This window comes from Pavona decussata, unplaced genomic scaffold (assembly GCF_977016875.1).
Source record: "Pavona decussata unplaced genomic scaffold, jaPavDecu1.1 SCAFFOLD_381, whole genome shotgun sequence".
NCBI lineage: Eukaryota > Metazoa > Cnidaria > Anthozoa > Scleractinia > Agariciidae > Pavona > Pavona decussata.
Genome location: NW_028145755.1, coordinates 421,697 through 442,146, shown reverse-complemented (window position 1 = coordinate 442,146; position 20,450 = coordinate 421,697). Strand labels below are relative to the sequence as shown.

At 43.4% G+C, this 20,450-nt stretch overlaps 1 protein-coding gene and 1 pseudogene across 1 annotated transcript; one reads left to right on the top strand and one right to left on the bottom strand.

The window, feature by feature from the left end:
* Positions 1-1,197: 1,197 nt before the first annotated feature.
* On the bottom strand, positions 1,198-18,521 carry LOC146451934 (arylsulfatase B-like). Its single transcript, XM_085098497.1, has 7 exons — positions 18,205-18,521; positions 15,976-16,062; positions 14,720-14,928; positions 12,849-13,060; positions 7,804-8,024; positions 3,263-3,516; positions 1,198-1,529 (listed from the first exon to the last, which is right to left on the bottom strand). The coding sequence occupies exons 1-7, from the start codon at positions 18,485-18,487 to the stop codon at positions 1,290-1,292; spliced, it is 1,506 nt and encodes a 501-aa protein (XP_084954623.1). The 5' UTR covers positions 18,488-18,521; the 3' UTR covers positions 1,198-1,289.
* LOC146451935 (uncharacterized) lies at positions 8,031-12,781 on the top strand (annotated as a pseudogene).
* Positions 18,522-20,450: the final 1,929 nt, after the last annotated feature.

The following is a 20,450-nucleotide window of genomic DNA, read 5'->3' as shown; positions in this document are numbered from 1 at the left end:
GTTAATCAAAGAGCGGATAACCTTTCCAGCGGATAAGTCGCTATCCAACGAATAAAATGTATTGGTTGGAGAACATTTTATCCGCTGGATAACGATTCATCCACTGGATAGAGTTATCCGCTCTTTGAACAACCGGGGCCAGGTTGATTGGCTCTTGCTATTCTTATTCCTCGGTAAACTCTACGGCAAACTCAAAATTGCCTTCCAGGCCAGCCAGCTAGTCAGTCTCTTCTCGATTTTTCCCGCTCGCAGAACGAGATTTACCGAGAATTCAGAGCCCCCTTCAACTTTCGAAATTTTAAGGTGGCTCTGAACCCCTTCCTACAATTTGCGAAAAAGCTGTATCTGAGCATACTAATTATAGTTACATTGTGAGAAATGGAGATCAGCAATTTCAATTCTGAGTTGAACCACTTAAAGATAAAATTAAGAGTGTTTTTAAAAGGTTATACTGTTGCTGTGATAACCTGTTATGTCGAGAAAATGACCATGACAATCAATCAATGACTCGTTTGACAATGATTCGGCATTTTTTCGATACCATAATTGTTGTATCAACTGATAAAGAGTGGTAATATTGATCCGTCGAAGTGTAGATTTCTTTTTTCCCTGCAAAGAATGTGGAAGTTTATAAAAACAATGGAAGCTCCAGTAAGCGGACACCCACGGGAGGCGAAAAAGGTGTCCGTAACTGGAGCTGGCCACTTAGGAGAATGGTTCTCGTAAGTGGCCACTAGAGGTGTAAGCCGGATAGATAGCTGCCCGGCTAACAATACATTGGGAATACAAAACTATTATTAATAACGCCTTATCTGATAAATTCCAGTCTTGTAATAGCCTTACGTGACACAAAAAATACAATATTTACAATACTAAACACTACTTTCACCACTCACAATAATTACAATACTAACAATAGCTACTATACTTACAGAAATAACAATACTTATTACACTTCTGATACTAACAATTCTTACAATGCTCACAATACTTACAACACATACAATTCCTCACTTCTTACAACACTTATTTGATCCGTCAAAGTATAAGTGCTGGATTGTTCTGGATACCGGTTACAAACACGGTTTTCTTAGAAACCAGAATTCAAAATATTATAAAATAGACGTTGTAAGATATTGTAAACCGACGTTTCGGCAATGGTGCCTTCTTCAGGGTACAAAACTATACAAAACTGCGCAGTATTACAATCTTTATTTCTTAGAAACCATTCTGCTCTACAGTAAAGAATTTCTTAGAGAGGAACTATGGGTGTACAAATAATTCTCCTTTCAGTCTTGCCAAGGTCCCCAACATCCGTTCTTTTCAGCAATTTCCCTTGCCTTGGGATCCGTTGGCTTGTTGAGTGGCGTCACTGTGCTATTGACGTAATACATCATTCTTTCCTTCAACCTCATTACTACATCCGGGTACTTGCTGCTTATGTCGTCATGCTCGTTGGGGTCAGCGGTTAAGTTGTAAAGAGCCACTTCAATAATAGGCCTGTCAGATTGCAGTTTGCCCGGTTGATTCTACATTGATTGAAGAAGAACAATATAAGAAAAATATGGCGTAGAAAAGAACGAGAAACTCGGGGGGCGGACACGATGGAGCCAAATTCAAAATTGCTATCAATCCATTTCATAGTACGGTGAACACTGTCTAGCGCCATTGATATAAGTTCAATTTTTAAGGTAGAGTTTTCTTCGGGCGTCGATAATGTCATAAAAACAGGAGTATCTGATGGAGCCGCTCTACTAAAAACCCGCTCTGCAGGCCGCTGGAATAGAGCTGGCTGGGAAATTAATACATTAGATGGTCAACTGTCTGGAACGTTTCTAAATATCTAGTTTGCTGAGATTTTATAATAAAACACAGGCTTTAGCTGGCTAAAATATGTCTCGTTTGTTTTTCCTGCCTGTCAGGACCCCTGTCAGGCTCGTAAAAAATCGTATTTAACTTTCGCTGTAACACCGTCTTTACCAATGTAATTTGAAGGTAAGCAGCGCCAGGAAATAACGGCGCCTCCACTGTTTTCCATCTTGTGTTGTTTTTTCTATCTCTATATCACCCTGCGTATGTCAGCTGTCTTTTCTATAGCGGTAATACAGAACTATTCATATCATAGCTGTATATTTATATGCGCAATATAAGTTTTATATTTATTATTATTAATATTATAACAACTCGGCGGCGTGATCAACAACAGCCGGAAATCCGTTTACATTCGCCGGTTAAAAGCCCTCAAGTGATAACGTACGTGTCTCTTTTGTTTGAAGTCGTCGAGTCAGGAGTTATTTACATTAGGATTAGTACTTTGTGGTCGCCCCAATGTCAGATTAGTTTCTATTTTTTTGGTAATATTTGGAACAAGAAAGGGCAGCCTGGGCTCAGCGGACTCATGACAGACAGTGAGTGGTGTCCAGGAACTGCAGTCAGCATGAAGGCGAAAAAAGTATCAGGAAGAAATCGCTGAAATCGGCTCTGACGATAACGCTTCACTTCGCTATTCGCCAAAGCTCATTTCAATGAAATTTCTGATATTACTATTATTATTATTATTGTTATTATTATTATTATTATTATTATTATTATTATTATTATTATTATTATTATTATTATTATTATTATTATTATATATCAGCAAAAAAAGGAAATGGCCATACTCGCGAACTATTTTACAAAATCCCTCAACGTAAGGCACGCATGCGCGGGGAAGGATCGATGGTCCACACTTATCCTTTTCCATTTTCTCTGCCTGACAGAAATAATTAAGAAATAAAAAAAAGGGAGGCCACACTCGTTATTCATGTGCTTTCTTGTATTTGCTAGCTAGCCGCGACCAGGCGACTAGCTGCCTGTGTCAGTCTCATTTCTGCTACGTTTTCTGATACAAAACTTTCCCTAGCCTTCTCTCTTTATTTGGTCTCCGTCAATCCATTTTGGATGACGTGGTCCCCAGCCGTTCGTTTCCGAAACAAACTGACCGCGAGGGCCTGGGAGAAAGCCGTACAGGAACCAGGCAAATACAAAGCCATTCTCGTTCCCAAGGCCCCACGGTTTTTGCAAGCGCTGACCAAAAGATCGTAGGCTCTGGGGACGAGGATGAGACAAAGCACTCTTGGAGAATTCGAAAAAATTTAATTTTTTTTATTGGCTGCTCCGTAACGGCTTGCATAGTACTCCAGAGTCTCTCCTGGCGACCAACCGCTGGTCAAAGAGCCTGAGGACTCTGGCTACGAGATTGGAGACAAAGCGAACTCACCAATAGATCCTCCACTCGGCATTGTAGCTCCAGCGTTTGCTTAGTGAATCTATCTTCTAGTTCAGGTGGCTTAAACCACGTGGCGTTGGGGACATTCAACAACAACTTCATGTCGCCCACACGCAATGCGGCTCCCTTGATGGTGTCAATGTTAATGAGAACCTCATTTCTTGGAGAGGGTTTCCCCGAAGAGATTGTCTCCCACACGTCAAAACCGTCCACAGGCTTTGGATGTGAGGGATCAAAACTTCCTCCTGCCAACAAAAAAGTAAAGTTTGACGATTTGAAACTGCTCACCTTGTAGAAATCTGCACGTTATATCTGAGCGCGTTGAGTAAGTCTTCATGATTTGTACCATGTGCTTGTTTTTTACCTGATGCTTACATATTTATGATCTTTATTTCCTTACAATTACAGTTAAATACATGGAAAGTAAAGGGGGACTTAAATTAATATTACAACTGATTTAGGCCTGGATATATTAACCTTATACTACACGCTAAAGAGCTCGGAATTACAATTTACAAATTTGGACGCTTCACTTCACTTGTCCCCTGGCGCCAAGATGGCAAATTTGGAAGCACTGGCAAAAAAACATTGAGTGCTTACCACTGATTAGGTTAAAGGGGGACAAGAACATAGCTTTCTTAACATTTAAATAGAAATTACAGTGCCAGATACATCCAATTGAAGTAGATACAAGTTAAAACGCGAAATGCTCCCCCGTCTCTGCTCCCCCTTCCCCCCCTCATTGGGGTAGAGTTACTGGGCGCAGAGTCTCTGCAGAGTCCCAACCTCACTGGTCCACCCGCACGAAGGAGCTCTTAATACCCTGATGATGCTCAAAACATTATATAAGACACGACAGCGTCTTTTCCTCCCATGTGGGACACATTTTCTTAGATGTGCACCAGGCGCAGCTTCGTTTTGGTGCGAAGCTTGTCTTCGTTTTATAACATCATTAAATTATTGTTTTCATTCACAACTCTGGCAGAAGTCTTGAACTCGTGGATTTCTTGGCATCGTTTAGGTTGATGTCGATTATATCAAGGATTTTCTTGAAAATGTTCGTCTTAAGGCGGGGGTAAACCTGAAAGCCGTTTCCGCGCCGCTTAAAATCGGTTTAATGGAAATATCTCGTTCACGTTTCAACAAATCCAAAAGCTCCCTCCTTATCCCGTGAATTTATGTTGTGGGGTGTTTTGTGAATTTTTAGGTGAATTTTGGGTATTAGTGCGGTCCGGTATGTCCGAAAAATCGCTCCCGTAGGACGTTTGCGCCGAAATTGATTTTTTCGCTGTTTTGCACTAATTGTGAGTCGAATAATAAGAATCCGATCGGGTTCAAATTTTCCGACCCCGTCTTCCCATGTTTCTGGCTACTTAAGTATTTAATTTATGCTAATTAGATGCAAAAAACGGGTTTGCAAATATCTTTGCTCTAACTCAAGATACATCGACGAAACTTGACGCGAATCTTGATCGTGATGACGTACATCGTATGACTTAAATTGGTTACCATGGCAATCAGCGATAACGTCAGGATTAACTACCTCCTGTTTTGGTGGCTGCCATCTTGGATCCGTCATCTTAGATTTTCGAACTCTCATTTTTCTAAAGCAAAACGATGCATTTTTGATAAACTTTAACTAACAAATGATTTCCATTACGAGCGATGTCCAGTTAAGTGCAGAACTTTCTTTAGTTTCCTTTTTTTGTTAAACGCATGTACTCTTTCAGTTTTCTCATACAAAAATATCATTGACTTTCGTTAGTCCCATAGTAACAACACAGACGCTATTCGTCTTCTTTCTGTTATGTGTAATACTAATGTACAGTTCCGTTAAAAGTGTTCGTGCATAAAATGTGACTAAAAGTTTTTATACACTAGGTGCATCATCATCCTCTTCCTCGTCATCAAATCGTGTGTCATCTGTAAATGGATTTGTACAGTTTTTTCCAAAGCATTTACTAAGAGGAGTGCATGGAATTCCGTTCTTGAAACAGCCACAGCGTCCTTTGCAGTCTGACTTGCAGCAGCATTTGGTAAGCTCAATGACAGATTGGGGTGCAGGGAGAGACAGGCACATAACGGGAACGTATGCTCCTTGGTGTTCACTCCAGCCATTCTCTTTAATGGGAGGAAGATCTCGGCAGCTGGTGGTATAGGATTTGTCGCGCATGACCATGAAGTTTGCGCGCGCGATGTGTGGAAGTAAGGAAGCATGCGTTGGAGGCAGCATCTCACCTTTCAGGTTCCCGGATCTAAAAGCTCCCATCGAAGTTCACGAAGGGTGGTAGGTCCCGCTTTGGCAGACAAATTTCTCTAGGTCTTTAACTCGAGTCGGCAACTCTCCGTCAAAAACTTCAGGCTATTTTGGTTTTGATGAAGGCCGAGTAGTGTTTGATTGCTACTTTGAAAGCTCCCTGAAGAACAAGACGCGCCGAAAAAGATCCACAACATCTGTCGAGTTCCAGATACATCCGAAATTCGAAATGAGGCTCACCATATCCATCAAGGACCTTCTGTCATCGTCAAAGTCCAAAAGCATGCTGGTCACTTTGTTTGCCAATGGATTATTAGCGCGCTTCTTCAGCAACACAGCCATCAAGCTGGTCGCAATTTACTATAACAAAATCAGATGTCTCGACTGTGAAGAAGAACACACCCACGAAGAAGCGGACACGCTGATCCCTAACCAGGTGTTGCGTTCATTAGATGAGCATTTGTCGCAGGAGATTTGTGTATCCTCGCCGGACACTGACGTACTAGTCCTGCTGCTCGACTTGGTGTCCAGGGGACGTCATGGAAACCTGAATAGCATGAAGTTTTTGACAGGCAAGGGCGCAAACTACAGAGAGATTCATGTTATTCTGCGAGTCCTAGCGATTGGAATACACAAGTGTCAAGATCTGATTGGATTGCACCACTTTACCGGAGCCGACTGGGGGAGGGAAGTTTGTTGGTATCACGAAGAAGACCTGGGTAAAAGCTTACATGGCACTCGATGACGACCATCCCGCGATCCACTGTTTCAGAAAGCTTGGTGAGGGTCTTATCCAAAACCAGTTAGCCAACGGAGAGCTGCCCACTCAAGTTAAAGACCTAGAGAAATTTGTCTGCCAAAGCGGGACCTACCAGCCTTCCTGAACTTCGATGGGAGATTTTCCGATCCAGGAACTTGGAAGGTGAGATGCTGCCTCCAACGCATGCTTCCTTACTCCCACACATCACACGAGCAAACGTCATGGTCATGCGCGACAAATCCTATACCACCAGCTGCCCAGATCTTCCTCCCATTAAAGAGAATGGCTGGAGTGAACACCAAGGAGCATACGTTCCCGTTAAATGCCTGTCTGTCCTTGCACCCCAAGCTGTTATTGAGCTTACCAAATGCGGCTGCAAGTCAGACTGCAAGGGACGCTGTGGCTGTTTCAAGAACGGAATTCCATGCACTCCTCTTAGTAAATGCTTTGGAAAAAACTGTACAAATCCATTTACAGATGACACATGAGTTGATGACGAGGAAGAGGATGATGATGCTCTTACTGTATAAGAACTTAAATCATATTTTATGCACGAACACTTCTAACGGAACTGTACATTAGTATTACACATAACAGAAAGAAGACGAATAGCGTCTGTGTTGTTACTATGGGACTAACGAAAGTCAATGATATTTTTGTATGAGAAAACTGAAAGAGTACATGCGTTTAACAAAAAAAGGAAACTAAAGGAAGTTCTGCACTTAACTGGACATCGCTCGTAATGGAAATCATTTGTTAGTTAAAGTTTATCAAAAATGCATCGTTTTGCTTTAGAAAAATGAGAGTTCGAAAATCTAAGATGACGGATCCAAGATGGCAGCCACCAAAATATCAGGTAATTAATCCTGACATCATCGCTGATTGCCATGGTAACCAATTTAAGTCATACGATGTAAGTCATCAAAATGAAGACTTGTGTCAAGTTTCGTCGATGTATCTTGAGTTAGAGCAAAGATATTCGCAAACCCGTTTTTTTCATCTAATTAGCATAAATTAAATACTTAAGTAACCAGGAACATGGGAAGACGGGGTCGGAAAATTTGAACCCGATCGGATTCTTATTATTCAGCCCAAAATTAGTGCAAAACAGCAAAAAAATCAATTTCGGGACGAAAGTCTTACGGGATTACAAGCCGTACCGCACTATATATTTGGGAGGAGATAGTTTTTGTACAAGGATTGCTAAAATTAGAGAAATAAGAAATATTGAAGATTTAGTGAAGTTTTAAAATTAGAATTTGTAGTTAATAATTAATAGACGGATACCAAGTTAGTCCACTGGAAACCTGGGGTGCTCTTGCGTGGGTATCAAAAATCATTTTCTTTCTTTTATCTCTTCTTTAAACCTCTTAAAATTCCATTCAAATTCACGTTTACCCCCACCTTAAAAAACTGGATCACGTTTAGCAAAGGCAGTCTGGTTCGTTATTTCAACAGTATATTAAACAATTTTCAATCAAAAAATTGGCGCGAGATGAAGACGAAATCTCTCACCTGCTAGCTTGATTAAAGTCGGATACCAGTCGGTCACGTGAAGTAATTCTTTGCTTGTGACGCCCTTTTGTTCCAGTAATTTACCATAGACAAATGCAGCCCCACGAACCCCTCCCTCCCATACAGTGTGTTTCATACCCCGTAGTGGCCAGTTAAACCCTCCGTTGCGTGGTTTCCCACCATTGTCAGTGCTAAATATAACCAATGTGTCATCCCAAAACCTGAAATAATGAATCGATATATTTTAAGATTGATGGAGTTAGATTATCCTTGAATGGTCCTTTAGGGCCCTTGCGCCACTACGTTATTTACATTGTACCCCTCGGTTGTCAGCGCTGCGCACGCGCGTCTCTACGTTGTCTGTTCCATGTGCTCGCCATTGGTCCGAGTTGTTGTATATTAAACCTTCGAGTTAACGCAGTGTTCCCTCCATATTGGCGTGGTGGCAGCGCTTAACCCACGCCTCGAATTCCCTAAAACAAGTGTGGACTTCGGATCCTGCGACATTTACTCCATAACAAGGTGACAAATCCGTTTTTTCGGGTGAGCGATTTGAGAACTTTCTAACATGGCCACCTTGCCTCGAGCACCCAAACAGTGGCAAGATCGAGACGATTACCTCGTACGAAAGTTGGCGGCAGAACTTGATCTATGTTCTTTCTCTCGACAAATACTTTGTCCCCTTCCTCGATGCAACCTGGAGGAAACAAACGACCGCCAATCCACGTAGGGGCCTCACCGACGATGGCACTGCGGTTCCTGAAGCTCAGCGACTCACTGCCGCCCAAAAGAACGCCCATCTGGACCTACTACTCGGCCAAATAGCCAACTTCTGTCCTGTAATCTCTAGGAATTCTATCGTTAAACACTCAATTTCCCTAAACGACATATGGCAGAAAATCCGTCAACATTATTGGGTCCAGTCCACCGGAGCGCACTTTCTTGACTTGGCTAGTATACACCCACAGCCAGATGAGAGACCCGAGGACCTGTTTCAGCGTCTTATGGCTTTCTTTGAGGATAACCTCCTTTCTGTTCATGGCGGCTTAACACACCATGGAGATCAGGTAACTGCCGATGAAGACCTCTCCCCCACACTAGAGAACAATGTCGTTGTCCTCTGATCCTGACCAAAAATACGGTTCTGAATTACGCAATAAGACCCTGGCTTCCCTCAAACCTGAGATCTCTCAAGCTCTTGGATCTCTCCTTGATGAGGTACGTAGCATTGAAGATACCAAAGCCATGCGTATTGGCAGTACCACACCACAGCACCACCCTAATAGTGGTCAACGCCAACCTCGACGACGCCCCCTCTTGTCCTGCATCCTCTGCAAAACAGCTGGTGGCCCACATAACACTCACAACCTGATGGATTGTCGTTACCTGCCTGACCATCGACCATGGGCTCGGTCAGCCATGGTGATGGATGACCCTGACGACCTCGGTGCTGAGGATTGCGAGCCCTTGGACGAGAACAGTGACCTTGTAGTCCCACCAGCCCAGCGTGAAGAGCCAGCAGCCCTTCGTGTGAGCATGGTCCAATCACCTGTCCTTAACACCTTTCATCACGAACACCCAGTGCAGCTGACCCTGGACACCGGTGCAACTTCCAACATGGTCTGCGCCTCCTCCGCCAAGCTGTATGGTTTTCCCATAATCCCGGCCTCCCAAATGGCTCGTCAGGCTGATGGAGTTACCCCAATGGATGTCATTGGCGAGGTTCACTGCTCCCTTACCCGTGGACAGTGGACATTTGAATTAGATGCCCTTGTCGCTCCTCAGCCAGACGTCGATATCCTGACCGGTAACCCCTTCATGGTCCGCAACGACATTGGTGTTCGCCCTGCCGAACGTCAGATTGAGATAGGTGGCACCGAAATTATCAGCTACAGCTCACCCTCCAGGCGTACACGTCAACCCAATGTGCGGCGTACACAATCCTTCCTGCTATGCAACCCAAACCGCACAGTTGTTTTGCCAGGGGAGTATGTCCAGTTCAGTACCCCTGCTGACGCTGACTCCGACACCTTGTCAGCCTTTGAGCCCCGGCTAGACTGTCCTTCTAACATGCCACGTAAACCAGGAGATACGTGGCCTCCTCCCCAGCAAATTAAATCCGTAGATCATGCCGTACGCGTTTCCAACATGACAGACTCCCCCATTCTTCTGAAGAGCGGTAAGCAGTTATGCCAGGTTCGACATATTCTACCTGTCGAAGCCTCCACCTCCACTTCACCTCCCATGACATGTGGTGCTGCCTCTCCTTCTCCGGCCATCTACAAGCTTTTTTCACCCCGTGTGATCGTTGATCCCGATGGGTGCCTCGATCAGGACACTCGTGACAAATTCATAGTTCTCAACCTGGAGTTTGATGATGTGTTCAACCCCTCCATCTCTAAATACAATGGTGCAAGCGGCAAAATTGAGGCTGTTGTCAACATTGGCCCCACCCTTCCTCCTCAGCGCAAAGGCCGGCTTCCACAGTCCAACAGAAACACCCTTAGGGAATTACAAGCCAAGTTTGATGAGCTCGAAGATGCCGGCGTCTTTGCAAAACCTGAGCAAGTTATCGTCCACACGGAGTACCTGGAGACCTTGTTTCACGTAAAGAAGCCCAACGGCGGTAGCAGGCTCGTGACATCCTTCGGAGAAGTTGCCCAGTACAGCAAGCCTCAACCTTCCTTAATGCCAAATGTTGACAGTGTGCTGCGTGAAATAGGGAAGTGGAAGTTCATGGTAATCACTGATTTGCTGAAGTCTTTCTATCAGATTTCCCTGGCCAATTCATCTATGAAATACTGTGTTGTCGCAACACCATTTAAAGGCATCCGCGTTTTACACTCGTTCTGGCGTGTGAATGCCCGGGTCCGAAACTTGTCTTGAAGAACTGATGTCCCGAGTTCTGGGAGACCTCATCCAAGAGGGCTGTGTTGCTAAAATCGCTGACGACCTCTACGTTGGGGGAAACAGCACCATTGAAGTCCTTGACAATTGGAGGAGAGTTCTTGCCCTACTCCAAAAGAACAATCTTCGCTTATCCGCAGCCAAAACTATCGTCTGCCCAAGAAAGGCCATCGTACTGGGCTGGATGTGGTCTAATGGCACCCTGCAAGCTAGCCCCCACAAATTGGCCGCACTATCCTCGGTCGAACCTCCCTCAACAGTGCAAGGCCTCCGCTCCTCTGTCGGAGCCTACAAAGTTCTAAGCCGTGTGCTTCCAAGATTTGCGGAGTTGCTTGATCCCTTGGACCAAGCCACTGCAGGGAAAGAATCCAGAGAAAAAATTGTGTGGTGCGATGAATTGCTGCTGACCTTCAAAACCACCCAACGTGCATTGGTAAACAACCGGACCATCACAATTTCCTAGCCCCAAGATGCCCTGTGGATAGTGACCGACGGCTCCGTCAAGAATAGAGGCATCGCAGCCACACTATATGTACACCTTAATGGGTCGCTGCTCTTAGCTGGATTTTTCAGTGCCAAGCTTCGTAAGCATCAAGTGACTTGGTTGCCTTGCGAGATTGAAGCCTTTGCTATTGGCGCGGGAATTAGACATTTCGCTCCCTATATCATTCAATCCCCACACACAACCGAGGTACTCACCGACAGCAGACCTTGTGTTCAGACTTACGAAAAGCTCAAGAGAGGAGAATTCTCAACGAGTTCAAGAGTCACCACCTTCCTGTCAACAGTCAGCCGCTATTCAGTCCACATACGTCATATCGCCGGAGTTGAGAACCTACCCTCTGATTATGCAAGCCGAAACCGAAAGGAATGTTTGGACTCTAGTTGCCAAATTTGCAAATTCATCATCGAACTTGAAGATTCTGTTATTCGCAGCCTCTCTGTTAGTGATGTCCTTCACGGCTCTGTCAAGATGCCCTTCACAAGCCGTGCTGCCTGGCAGGCTACCCAGCTGGAGTGCCCTCACCTCCGGAGAACACACACACCTTAGCCAAGGTACCCGTTCCTCTAAGAAAGCCACCAGAATTATTGATGTGAAACGCTACCTTAAGGATGTCGTAATCGCCGCTTACGGCCTTCTCGTTGTGCGAGACCATCAACCCTTCCAACCCCCTGGTGAGCGCCTGGTTGTTCCTCGCTCCGTCTTAGACGGCCTGCTTAACAGCTCAAATGAACTGTACCAAATGAAGCGTCTCTTCAGCCGATACTTCTTCGCTCTGGACGTTGACAAAGCCATCGACCTTGTATCTTCCTCCTGTCACACCTGTGAATCTGTGAAATCAATCCCTAAACACTTCCAGCCCCAGTCAAGCGAGGAAGCACCTCGGTCCATTGGCATTTCATTCGCTGCTGATGTTGCCCGAAGCCACCGACAATTAATCCTCGTACTAAGAGAGACTGTCTCCTCGTACACTTTAACCGCCCTCATCACGAGTGAGAAACACGATCGCGGGGACCTCTGCAACGCCCTCGTAGTCTTATGTTCCCGGCTGCGTCCCAAATAGCATCGGTGAAGCGGCTCTGAAACAGCAGTTTACATCTCCGAAGGTTTTGCCGCTGTTTGCAACATCTTATATAGAACCGTGACGTCCGCCATTTTGAAAAATAAAGCAAACGCATGCGCAGTCTGTTGTTGTCTGGCTTTCACAGGCCTTTTCGCCTCGGATACGTCACCGAAACGAATTGACCGTGAAGGCCTGGGGGAAAGCCGTACAGGGACTAGGCAACGTTATCATTCAACACATTGACACTGCCCAAATACCGTTATGGTGCACTCAATATTCGGCTTACGTACACAACCCATATCCTGCGATGTACGAGTGTCGGGGAGAAAAATGGCAGAAAAAATATTGTCTTCAGCTTCTCTACAATATAACTGTACTTTATTTATCAATGTTTTGAACAATAAGACAATTATCCTGTTCAATTTCGAGGACTATCCCCCGATTTAAGCCAACTTGGCCGTAATTACAAGGCGATATTCCTCGTGATTTCGCAGGATAATTGTTAATTATTCCACTGGCTGTAAAACGTTTTCTATCAGGCGTTTTTCCTAGGGTTCGTAGTTTTAACCGTACCCTGCTGTTTTAAACGTGTTGGTAAGGTTTCCCACCGCTTCATCCAGTATGTCCACCATACCAGCGTACCGTCTCCTAAGCTCGTTCTTGATAAACTTGTATTTGTCGACATATTGTTGCGGGGCTTGGACTGGGCTGTGTACGTTCTGAAATGCCATGTACAGAAACAAGGGCTGCGCGGGGTCATGTGCCTTGACTATCTTCTCCATCCTCTAAAAATCCAATCAAAGACATTTGTGAACTTACAAGAGTCATTTTCGTGTGATTTCCAGTTACGCAATTATAGTAAGCGTGGCTGAATAGCTGGCGGAGCTTGCCAGCTATAAAAGTTATGATTTAAATCCATCTGTACTGGAGAGTGGAAAATTCAATCAATGCCGTTTAAGAAGGTGTCATAATCCGGAAGCCGATTGTGGCTCCTTCTAACAAGACATGCTAGTTTTATTTTTCTTTCCTGCGAACGACTTGTTCGCCAGGTTTGTCGATAATATTCGGCATAAGTCGGTAATACTCGGCATCAGCTGTGCTAAAGAGTTCGATCACACCTCCGTGAAAGTCAGCGCCAAGTATACCGATTTCGACCAGTTATCAGACCACCCACCAGGGGGAGAGAAAGTGGGACTTGGGTGGGGGGAGGGGACGAGGGCAGTTTAACCGGTAACCTGCGTGGCAGGCGCGCGCTAGAAAGGAAGAGACAGGAGAGGAATGGTCATGCGCACGCTTTCCTTCCCAAGCGCTTTGCACACAGGCTTCTGACAGCTAAGAATCAAGTCGCAAGGGCTTTTTGAAATCCAAACAGTGAAAAGTATTTTTCAAAGGTAATTAAGCAACAACAATTCGAAAAAGCTGAAAACTACAAAACAATTTATGCCATTTTCCCTTCAAATTGAAGCTTAATTATTTCCGAAAAATGCTTGGTTACTCCTAATTTTCGTTTTGGATTCCAACAACCCTAGCTAGGATCTGCTTTTCCCGCACAGTCATAAACCACGTAAAAATAATATCTTTGTTTTAGAAAGTACCGTTCTTAAGGTTACCCGGTACCTTCAGAGGTCTCCTCAGAGGTGTCTCGCGTCGAAGCGATGTAGCGCGTCCGGCTTAAACTGTAGATACCTGAACCCTTATATCAAATTAAAGCTTATAGAACTGGCTATCCAACTGAACCAAGAATCTTGAAATAAAATGAATTGCCGAATTTTTAGCGCCCCTTTTTTCTTGAATAAATATTTTTCACTTGGAGGAGCCACTTCAAAGAGCTAAAACTCAAAAGAAATTTGTTCGTTTGCCTTCAAATTTGGACAGTAGCTAGTTTAACATATAAACAACAAAAATGTGTCTGCGAATTTTTTCTTTCAAAATATTTTTTCTTCGAGAGCGATTTTTGTACGATTACTCCACATTTTTTCCATCCTATTTCGAAAATGCTCTATAACTTTTCACTGCGATTGAATATGGCAAAACGCAGACACGTTTTTTTAGCGCTTTGGGTCAGGAAATTGAGGAGCAAATTAAATTACTAAAAAACAAAATTCACTCTGACTTGTAGCTTTAAAAAGGTGATTCGGACGCTCGCAAGTAGAAGTCGTGAAAAATTCCACAATTCATGCTATTTCAAAATTCTTGGTATGGTTTGATAGTCAGCTCTATAAGCTTCAATTTGATATAGGGGTTTAGGTATCTACAGTTTAAACAGGACGCGCTACATCGCTTAAACGCGAGACACCTCTAAAGGTATCGGGTAACCTTAAAAGAAACCCGACGATTCCGGGAGGCACAGAACGTTTGCGCAGTAGCAAAAGTAGGAACGACCTTAATTTGTTCAATTTCGTAGAGAAAGCGATTCTAGGAAAATTGAATATTGCACAAGATACCTCCATGTAAGCATACATGGCGTATGTACCATTCCAGCTTCTGGCAGGTTCTTCTCCATCTCGAAAATCTAAAAAGTCTTTGGAATGAGAGTAATGATCCTCCGAACCGTCCCAGAATCCAAACGCAGTATCAAAGCCTCTTCTTGTAGGAACATAGGGCCACTTGTAAAAACCGAGATGCCATTTGCCCACCAAATGAGTCGCATAACCTGGTGATACAATGAAATAATTTGTCATTTAGAGCGGTTTTCAATTGAGTGTCGAAAGTAATTTCGCGTTTGCTTTGGTTTTGCTTTACTACACTCTATGAATGGTTGGCAAAGTTCGCGCCATTTTCTTAACCAATGGGAAGCCAAACTAAAACCAATCGTCCTTGGTCGCACGCGTTTTCCCGCGCTTGACGCAGGTTACATGTATCTGCTTTGAGTTCTGATTGGCTGATTGTGCTGTTTACATCTGTTATGATTGGCCAGAGAAATAACTTTGGTTTTGGATTTACGACACTCAATTGAAAACCGCTCTATTCCACGCTTGGCCAAAGCAAAAATAAAAAATAGCCTCTTAAGCAGACGTTCTTTCGCTCGTCACGTCACGCACTCCTTCAGTGGGGAGAGTGCGTGACCTGACGAACCAAAGGTAGTCTCCCTCGCAGCCGTTCTGTGTCTCGTCACGCAACGCTCCTCCTGGGGAATAGGCCTCCTGGGGACACAAAACGGCTGCGAGGGAGACTAGGTTGGAGGCTAAAGCAAAAATTAACTGTCAACCAATGATATGCATTTCCTCACAAACCTCTTCACAGGTGCATTGGGACGCGATAATTTTTTTTTTGTAGTTGATTAAATTTTCCTCATATCGAATCATCTTCATTTTCTCACAAATCTTCAACAGTTCATGGTATATATTACCGTATTCTGAAGAGAAGACTAGAAAGTCTAACCATTTGCAGATGTCATCACAAAGGCAGCGCTTTCTCCTCAGTTAATTTAAAGACCCTGAGTGTTGGTCTGGCCGGGGTTTGAACCCGCGACCTCCCGCACGGGAGCCCGGTGCTCTACCAACTGAGCCAACCGGTCGGCGGTTAACAAAGGATGTACTAGTACAACTGACCATCGATTAGCTTCACCTTAATTCCTTTGTCACGACAGTAAGACGCTTCCTCGAATAACAAACGCAAAACTTCAAAAAGGATTGCACACAAGAGAGCCGTAAAATGAAACAGGTTCAAAATGGCTGTGTCGAAGAGATCAGTGACTTACCAACTTTCTTCAACTCTTGAGGGAGAATGCTGTACTCTAACGGCAGCCCAAAAGGGTCTTCACGATGAATCGTACCATGCTGTAGACCTAAGGCCAAAAAACAAAAAAAAAAAACAAAAAGAAGACTCTGTAACACTGCTCACCTGACCCCGTAAAGTTTCGGATGCTGTTGTGCTGTACGATCGACCTTCGGGGTTTATCTTTCGGAAAAAATTCTTCACGCGTGGCTTTTGAATGAACTATAAAAGAACAAGGCAACACTAGAAAGCTTAATATTTATGGAATTTGGACAAGTTATAATCTTGGGAATTTTTACGCTTTCCCAGGGTGTCAACATGTTGAAAAGATCGTACTGTAACACCTTTGCGATCCCTTTAAAATTCAGGTAAGCATGTAAATTTTGAACATGTTTTCGTTTGAAGTTTTAGATTAAACTCCTGAAGCAAAGACGTACAAAAACTACAGAGAGATTTAGGGCTCGACTTTTGACAAATACATTAGCGAGAATTGAATCAGTTTGCACGTTCAGTTCTGGTTGGAGTCTGCGTTTGAATAGCATCTCATGAATGAGACTTGAACGAGGCAATCAAATTTGTTGGTGCATTTCGCAAGCACGTGAAACTCTTCTAAAAAACGCTGTGGTATCCGGTCATTATCCGGTCACAGGTTAACCTGTGCGATGCAGGATATGTGGGGTATACGCGTGGGCACCTGCATGAGCGCGTAGACGGACACAAAAGAAAGTCGTCTTCCATTTACAAACACTACCATCTTCAACATAATGATCGGATACCACAGCGTTTTTTAGAACAGTTTCACGTGCTTGCAAAATGCACGAACAAATTTGATTGCCTCATTCATGAGATGCTATTCAAACGCAAACTGAGAACTGAACGTGCAAACTGATTCAATTCGCGCTAAAGTATTTGTTTAACCATCTATTAGTAGGTTAATTTTCAGCTCTAGCCTATTTAAATATCCGCGTTCATAAACTGATTTTCTCTTGATAATGGAGTCAAGATGGCTCTAAAACGTCGAGCCCTAAATCTCTCTGTAATTTCTGCATAACTTAAAATTTGTCAAAGAAAAAAATCCTTTGTTTTCACTCACGATCGTTGGTCGTAACCTTAACTTTTCGTAAAATATGCGCATCTGTAACTAATGACACGGGGGAAAACCAAATAATTGTTGAATTTGCGTACTTTGGGGCTTCTCGTTGTAGATTGGCAAATTATGTGGACAGATGCGTGCGTATAAAATAAACGATATTTAGCATATCGACACCGGGCAATTATCATTACCCCATTAGCCGTTTGACAACAAGTCAATGAGTTTTACTTATTCTGCTCGACGTGGACGTCGAGTTTTAAGGGAAGGCGTATGTTAGGGAGATCTCGGACAATATTTATCGTTCTCAGAGGATATTTTGTGACTTAAGGATTATGTTATTATTGGTTCCATATCATATGCCACCCAATTAGTAAGAGCAGTGGTAACCTTAGTTTTGGTTTTAGCTTTTCAGTAATTTGCCAAGCTGTTCAAAAGATCTTGAAAACCTTATCATACTCGTTACTAAAGGGAAAATAATTAGAAAAGCCGACAGTAGCTATGCAAGGAAATATTTTAGCCCGGCAACGAATTACATTGCAGGCTATCTGATTAAGTACACCCCCCCCCCCCCCCCCCACTCCCCAGGTCCTCCTTCTCTATTTAGTTTGTCATAAAAACGTCCTGTTAACCAATACCCACCCCCGAGGGAAATAAATAGTTCTTTTGCGTTATCAGAAATGATGCGATGTTACCTCAAACACTCAGGGGCACCCAACGACAGTTTTCTCTCAAATCCTTTGAAACGCAATTTTAAGCTATCTGGGGTGCCTTTAAAGCTCTGTAGGTTCATTTCAGGACGCGCTATAATATTTTTATCTATTCGGTCAATTTAGGGGAATGTAGTCTTTTCCGGAAATTACTAGGGCATTTTTGTCCATTTCCCGAAAACCTTAGGTCTTATTTCCTTTCCGAAAATCTTAGCTGACCTTTCTTCGGTAGCCGAAACCAAATTTTTATTAATCCGAAAACACTAGGCCTTAAATTTCCCATATCACGAACGTTCGAGGTGAAAATTCCCTTTAAACAGATAATTTACCGAAACGATCCGTTGAGTGAGTGCCCCTGAATACTCAAGGTCACACATTTTAAAACTCGTTTGGTACCGCTTAGAATGCTTACCTGTATGTATCGGGTACCTTCCTGTCATGAGAGCGGATCTTGTCGGTGTACACAGTGGTTGTACATAGTAATTATCCAATATTACTCCTTCCCTGGCCAGATTGTCAATGTTTGGAGTTTTGATAACAGAGCCATGAAAACCTACATCGCTCCAGCCAAGGTCATCCGCGACGATTAAAAGAATGTGAGGAGGTTTGGGGTTACTTGAAACATGCGACACTAAAGCGTTGGTAAACAATGAAATGAGAAGAATCAAAACTGCTTGGAACAGCACAGCCTCCATTTTGATTTATGACGTGCCATGCGCATGTCACATGAGTGACCCCTAGCCCTTGGTGAATTCATTGTCACGGAAGCATTCAAGAGGACAGAAAACTCATTAAACTCCTAACATCATCTGAATGACTAAAGCCTGCCACACACTTGAGGAAAGTGCTGAGCAAACTGCCTTGCGAGGCCAAGCAAGGCAATCAGCTCAGCTGTTTCCTTAAGTGTGCGGTTGAGTTTTCGTGAGAATTTCGCCTCGCGAGGCGAAATCTCAAATATCAAACACGACAGATATTTTCCTCACGGCCTCGCGAGGAGAAAAACTCACGAAAACTCAACCGCACACTTGAGGAAACAGCTGAGCTATTCGCCTCGCGAGGCAGTTTGCTCAGCTCTTTCCTCAAGTGTGCAACAGCTTAATCAAGAAGTGGTATTGTGAGGAGAAATTGCTATTTCCTCCAGAGCTGCGGTTTTAACAACCTCGTTCTCAGGGCTTTGGGAACGAGGTTGCCGGGATCCACCATTACGCAAGAAGGTCTAGAGGTCACCCATATACCTCAGTAAAAACCAGTAAATAGACTGTGTTTGCAAGGACCACCGCGGCAAAATAAAAGTGCCGGATCCTGTAGTGAAGGGTGTAATCAGCAAAAAAAAATGTAAAGCAAATAATCTAAAAAAAGAGCAAGGCTGATTTCACGGTCAGGGAAGTTTATTTTCATATATTTTGAAAGGCACGGCCTTTCTTCTTCAGGGTATGTTTGAGACTGACCCTGTGGCAAAATACTTTACAATTTTAAACAGGTACAATAGATACCTGAAAAACATGGGCTAAAGTTACATAAACAAAAACGTTACAATTTGAAATTTGAAAATAAAACTGGTAAATAGGTATAAGCAAAATAGCTAACGTTACAACGTGGAAGAAGAAAACAAAATACGTAACAATGAGTTAATTCCATAACTTAGGAAGATGAAAGACGGGAAAAATGTTCATGTCTCATCTCTCCTATTTAGGCCTAAGGGTTCAAGAGTTTGACCTCTGTCGACAAGGTATGCCTCTCTAGCTTTGCGTACACTGTCACAATTAGATTTGATGAGTTCGAGAGGAATTAGTAGCATGTCAGAAGCGTTATGGTCGTTAGAAAGAAAATGTTCTGAAACTGTGGTGGGTTTGGAACTGTTTGTTTGTTTGTCGACTGGTCCACCGTGTTCGTTAAAACAGTCTTTAAGTCCTCGTTTTGTTTCTCCTATAAATTGTTTGTGGCAGCGGTTGCAGTGTGCCATGTAAATAACGTTTTTAGAGTTACAGTCTATATGATGAGTAATATGTCTAGTTTCTCTAAGAGTAACTATGACTAAAGAGTTAGAATGGCGTTATTGGGTAATTGTCCGAGTTGTTGGAGTTTGTTAAGGAAGTGTGTAGTGTCTTTTATGAAGGATTGCGTAGTCTGTACCAGAGGTTTGAGGTGATAGTCTACAAACTGAGAGATGCATTCTGTAGGGTGAGAGTTACTGGAAACAATAGGGCGTCCGGGGTTACCCTGTTTGTGTATTTTGTGTAATATGTAAATGGCACTATGGAGCAGCGCAAAAGGGGGTGTGCCACTGAGACTATGAAACCCTTCCTATAATTGTATAAACCAGACCAAATGCAGCTGCTTTTTGCATTTTTCGACTTTACACCAACTGGATTAATGACCAAATATACCTACCTTATCCCAGACGCGCTACTTTCCAGAAACTCGGTCACTATCACAGTCCAGCCAAAGCAAAATCTTCTACGTGTACAAAAACAACTGAAACACATTTTTCAAGTGTCAATTCCCGGTAAACAATTCTAGACTAAATTATTTATGCAATTGATCAGTTTTCTGGAAAATGATACCCTATTCTACACCAAAACTCTCTGATTACTATACCCGTTCACAACGGCACATATCCATTTACCAAATACAGTCGAAACTGTATTAAGCGGTCAC

What these genes read in the sequence shown, in the direction of transcription:
- LOC146451934 (XM_085098497.1), bottom strand. Translation starts at nt 18,487, where the DNA reads ATGGAGGCTGTGCTGTTCCAAGCAGTTTTGATTCTTCTCATTTCATTG. An exon ending in AAGGTACCCGATACATACAG is followed by an intron (nt 16,063 to 18,204) that starts GTAAGCATTCTA and finishes TTTTGGCCTTAG; the next exon opens with GTCTACAGCATGGTACGATT. An exon ending in GACTTTAATCAAGCTAGCAG is followed by an intron (nt 3,517 to 7,803) that starts GTGAGAGATTTC and finishes TTTTGTTGGCAG; the next exon opens with GAGGAAGTTTTGATCCCTCA.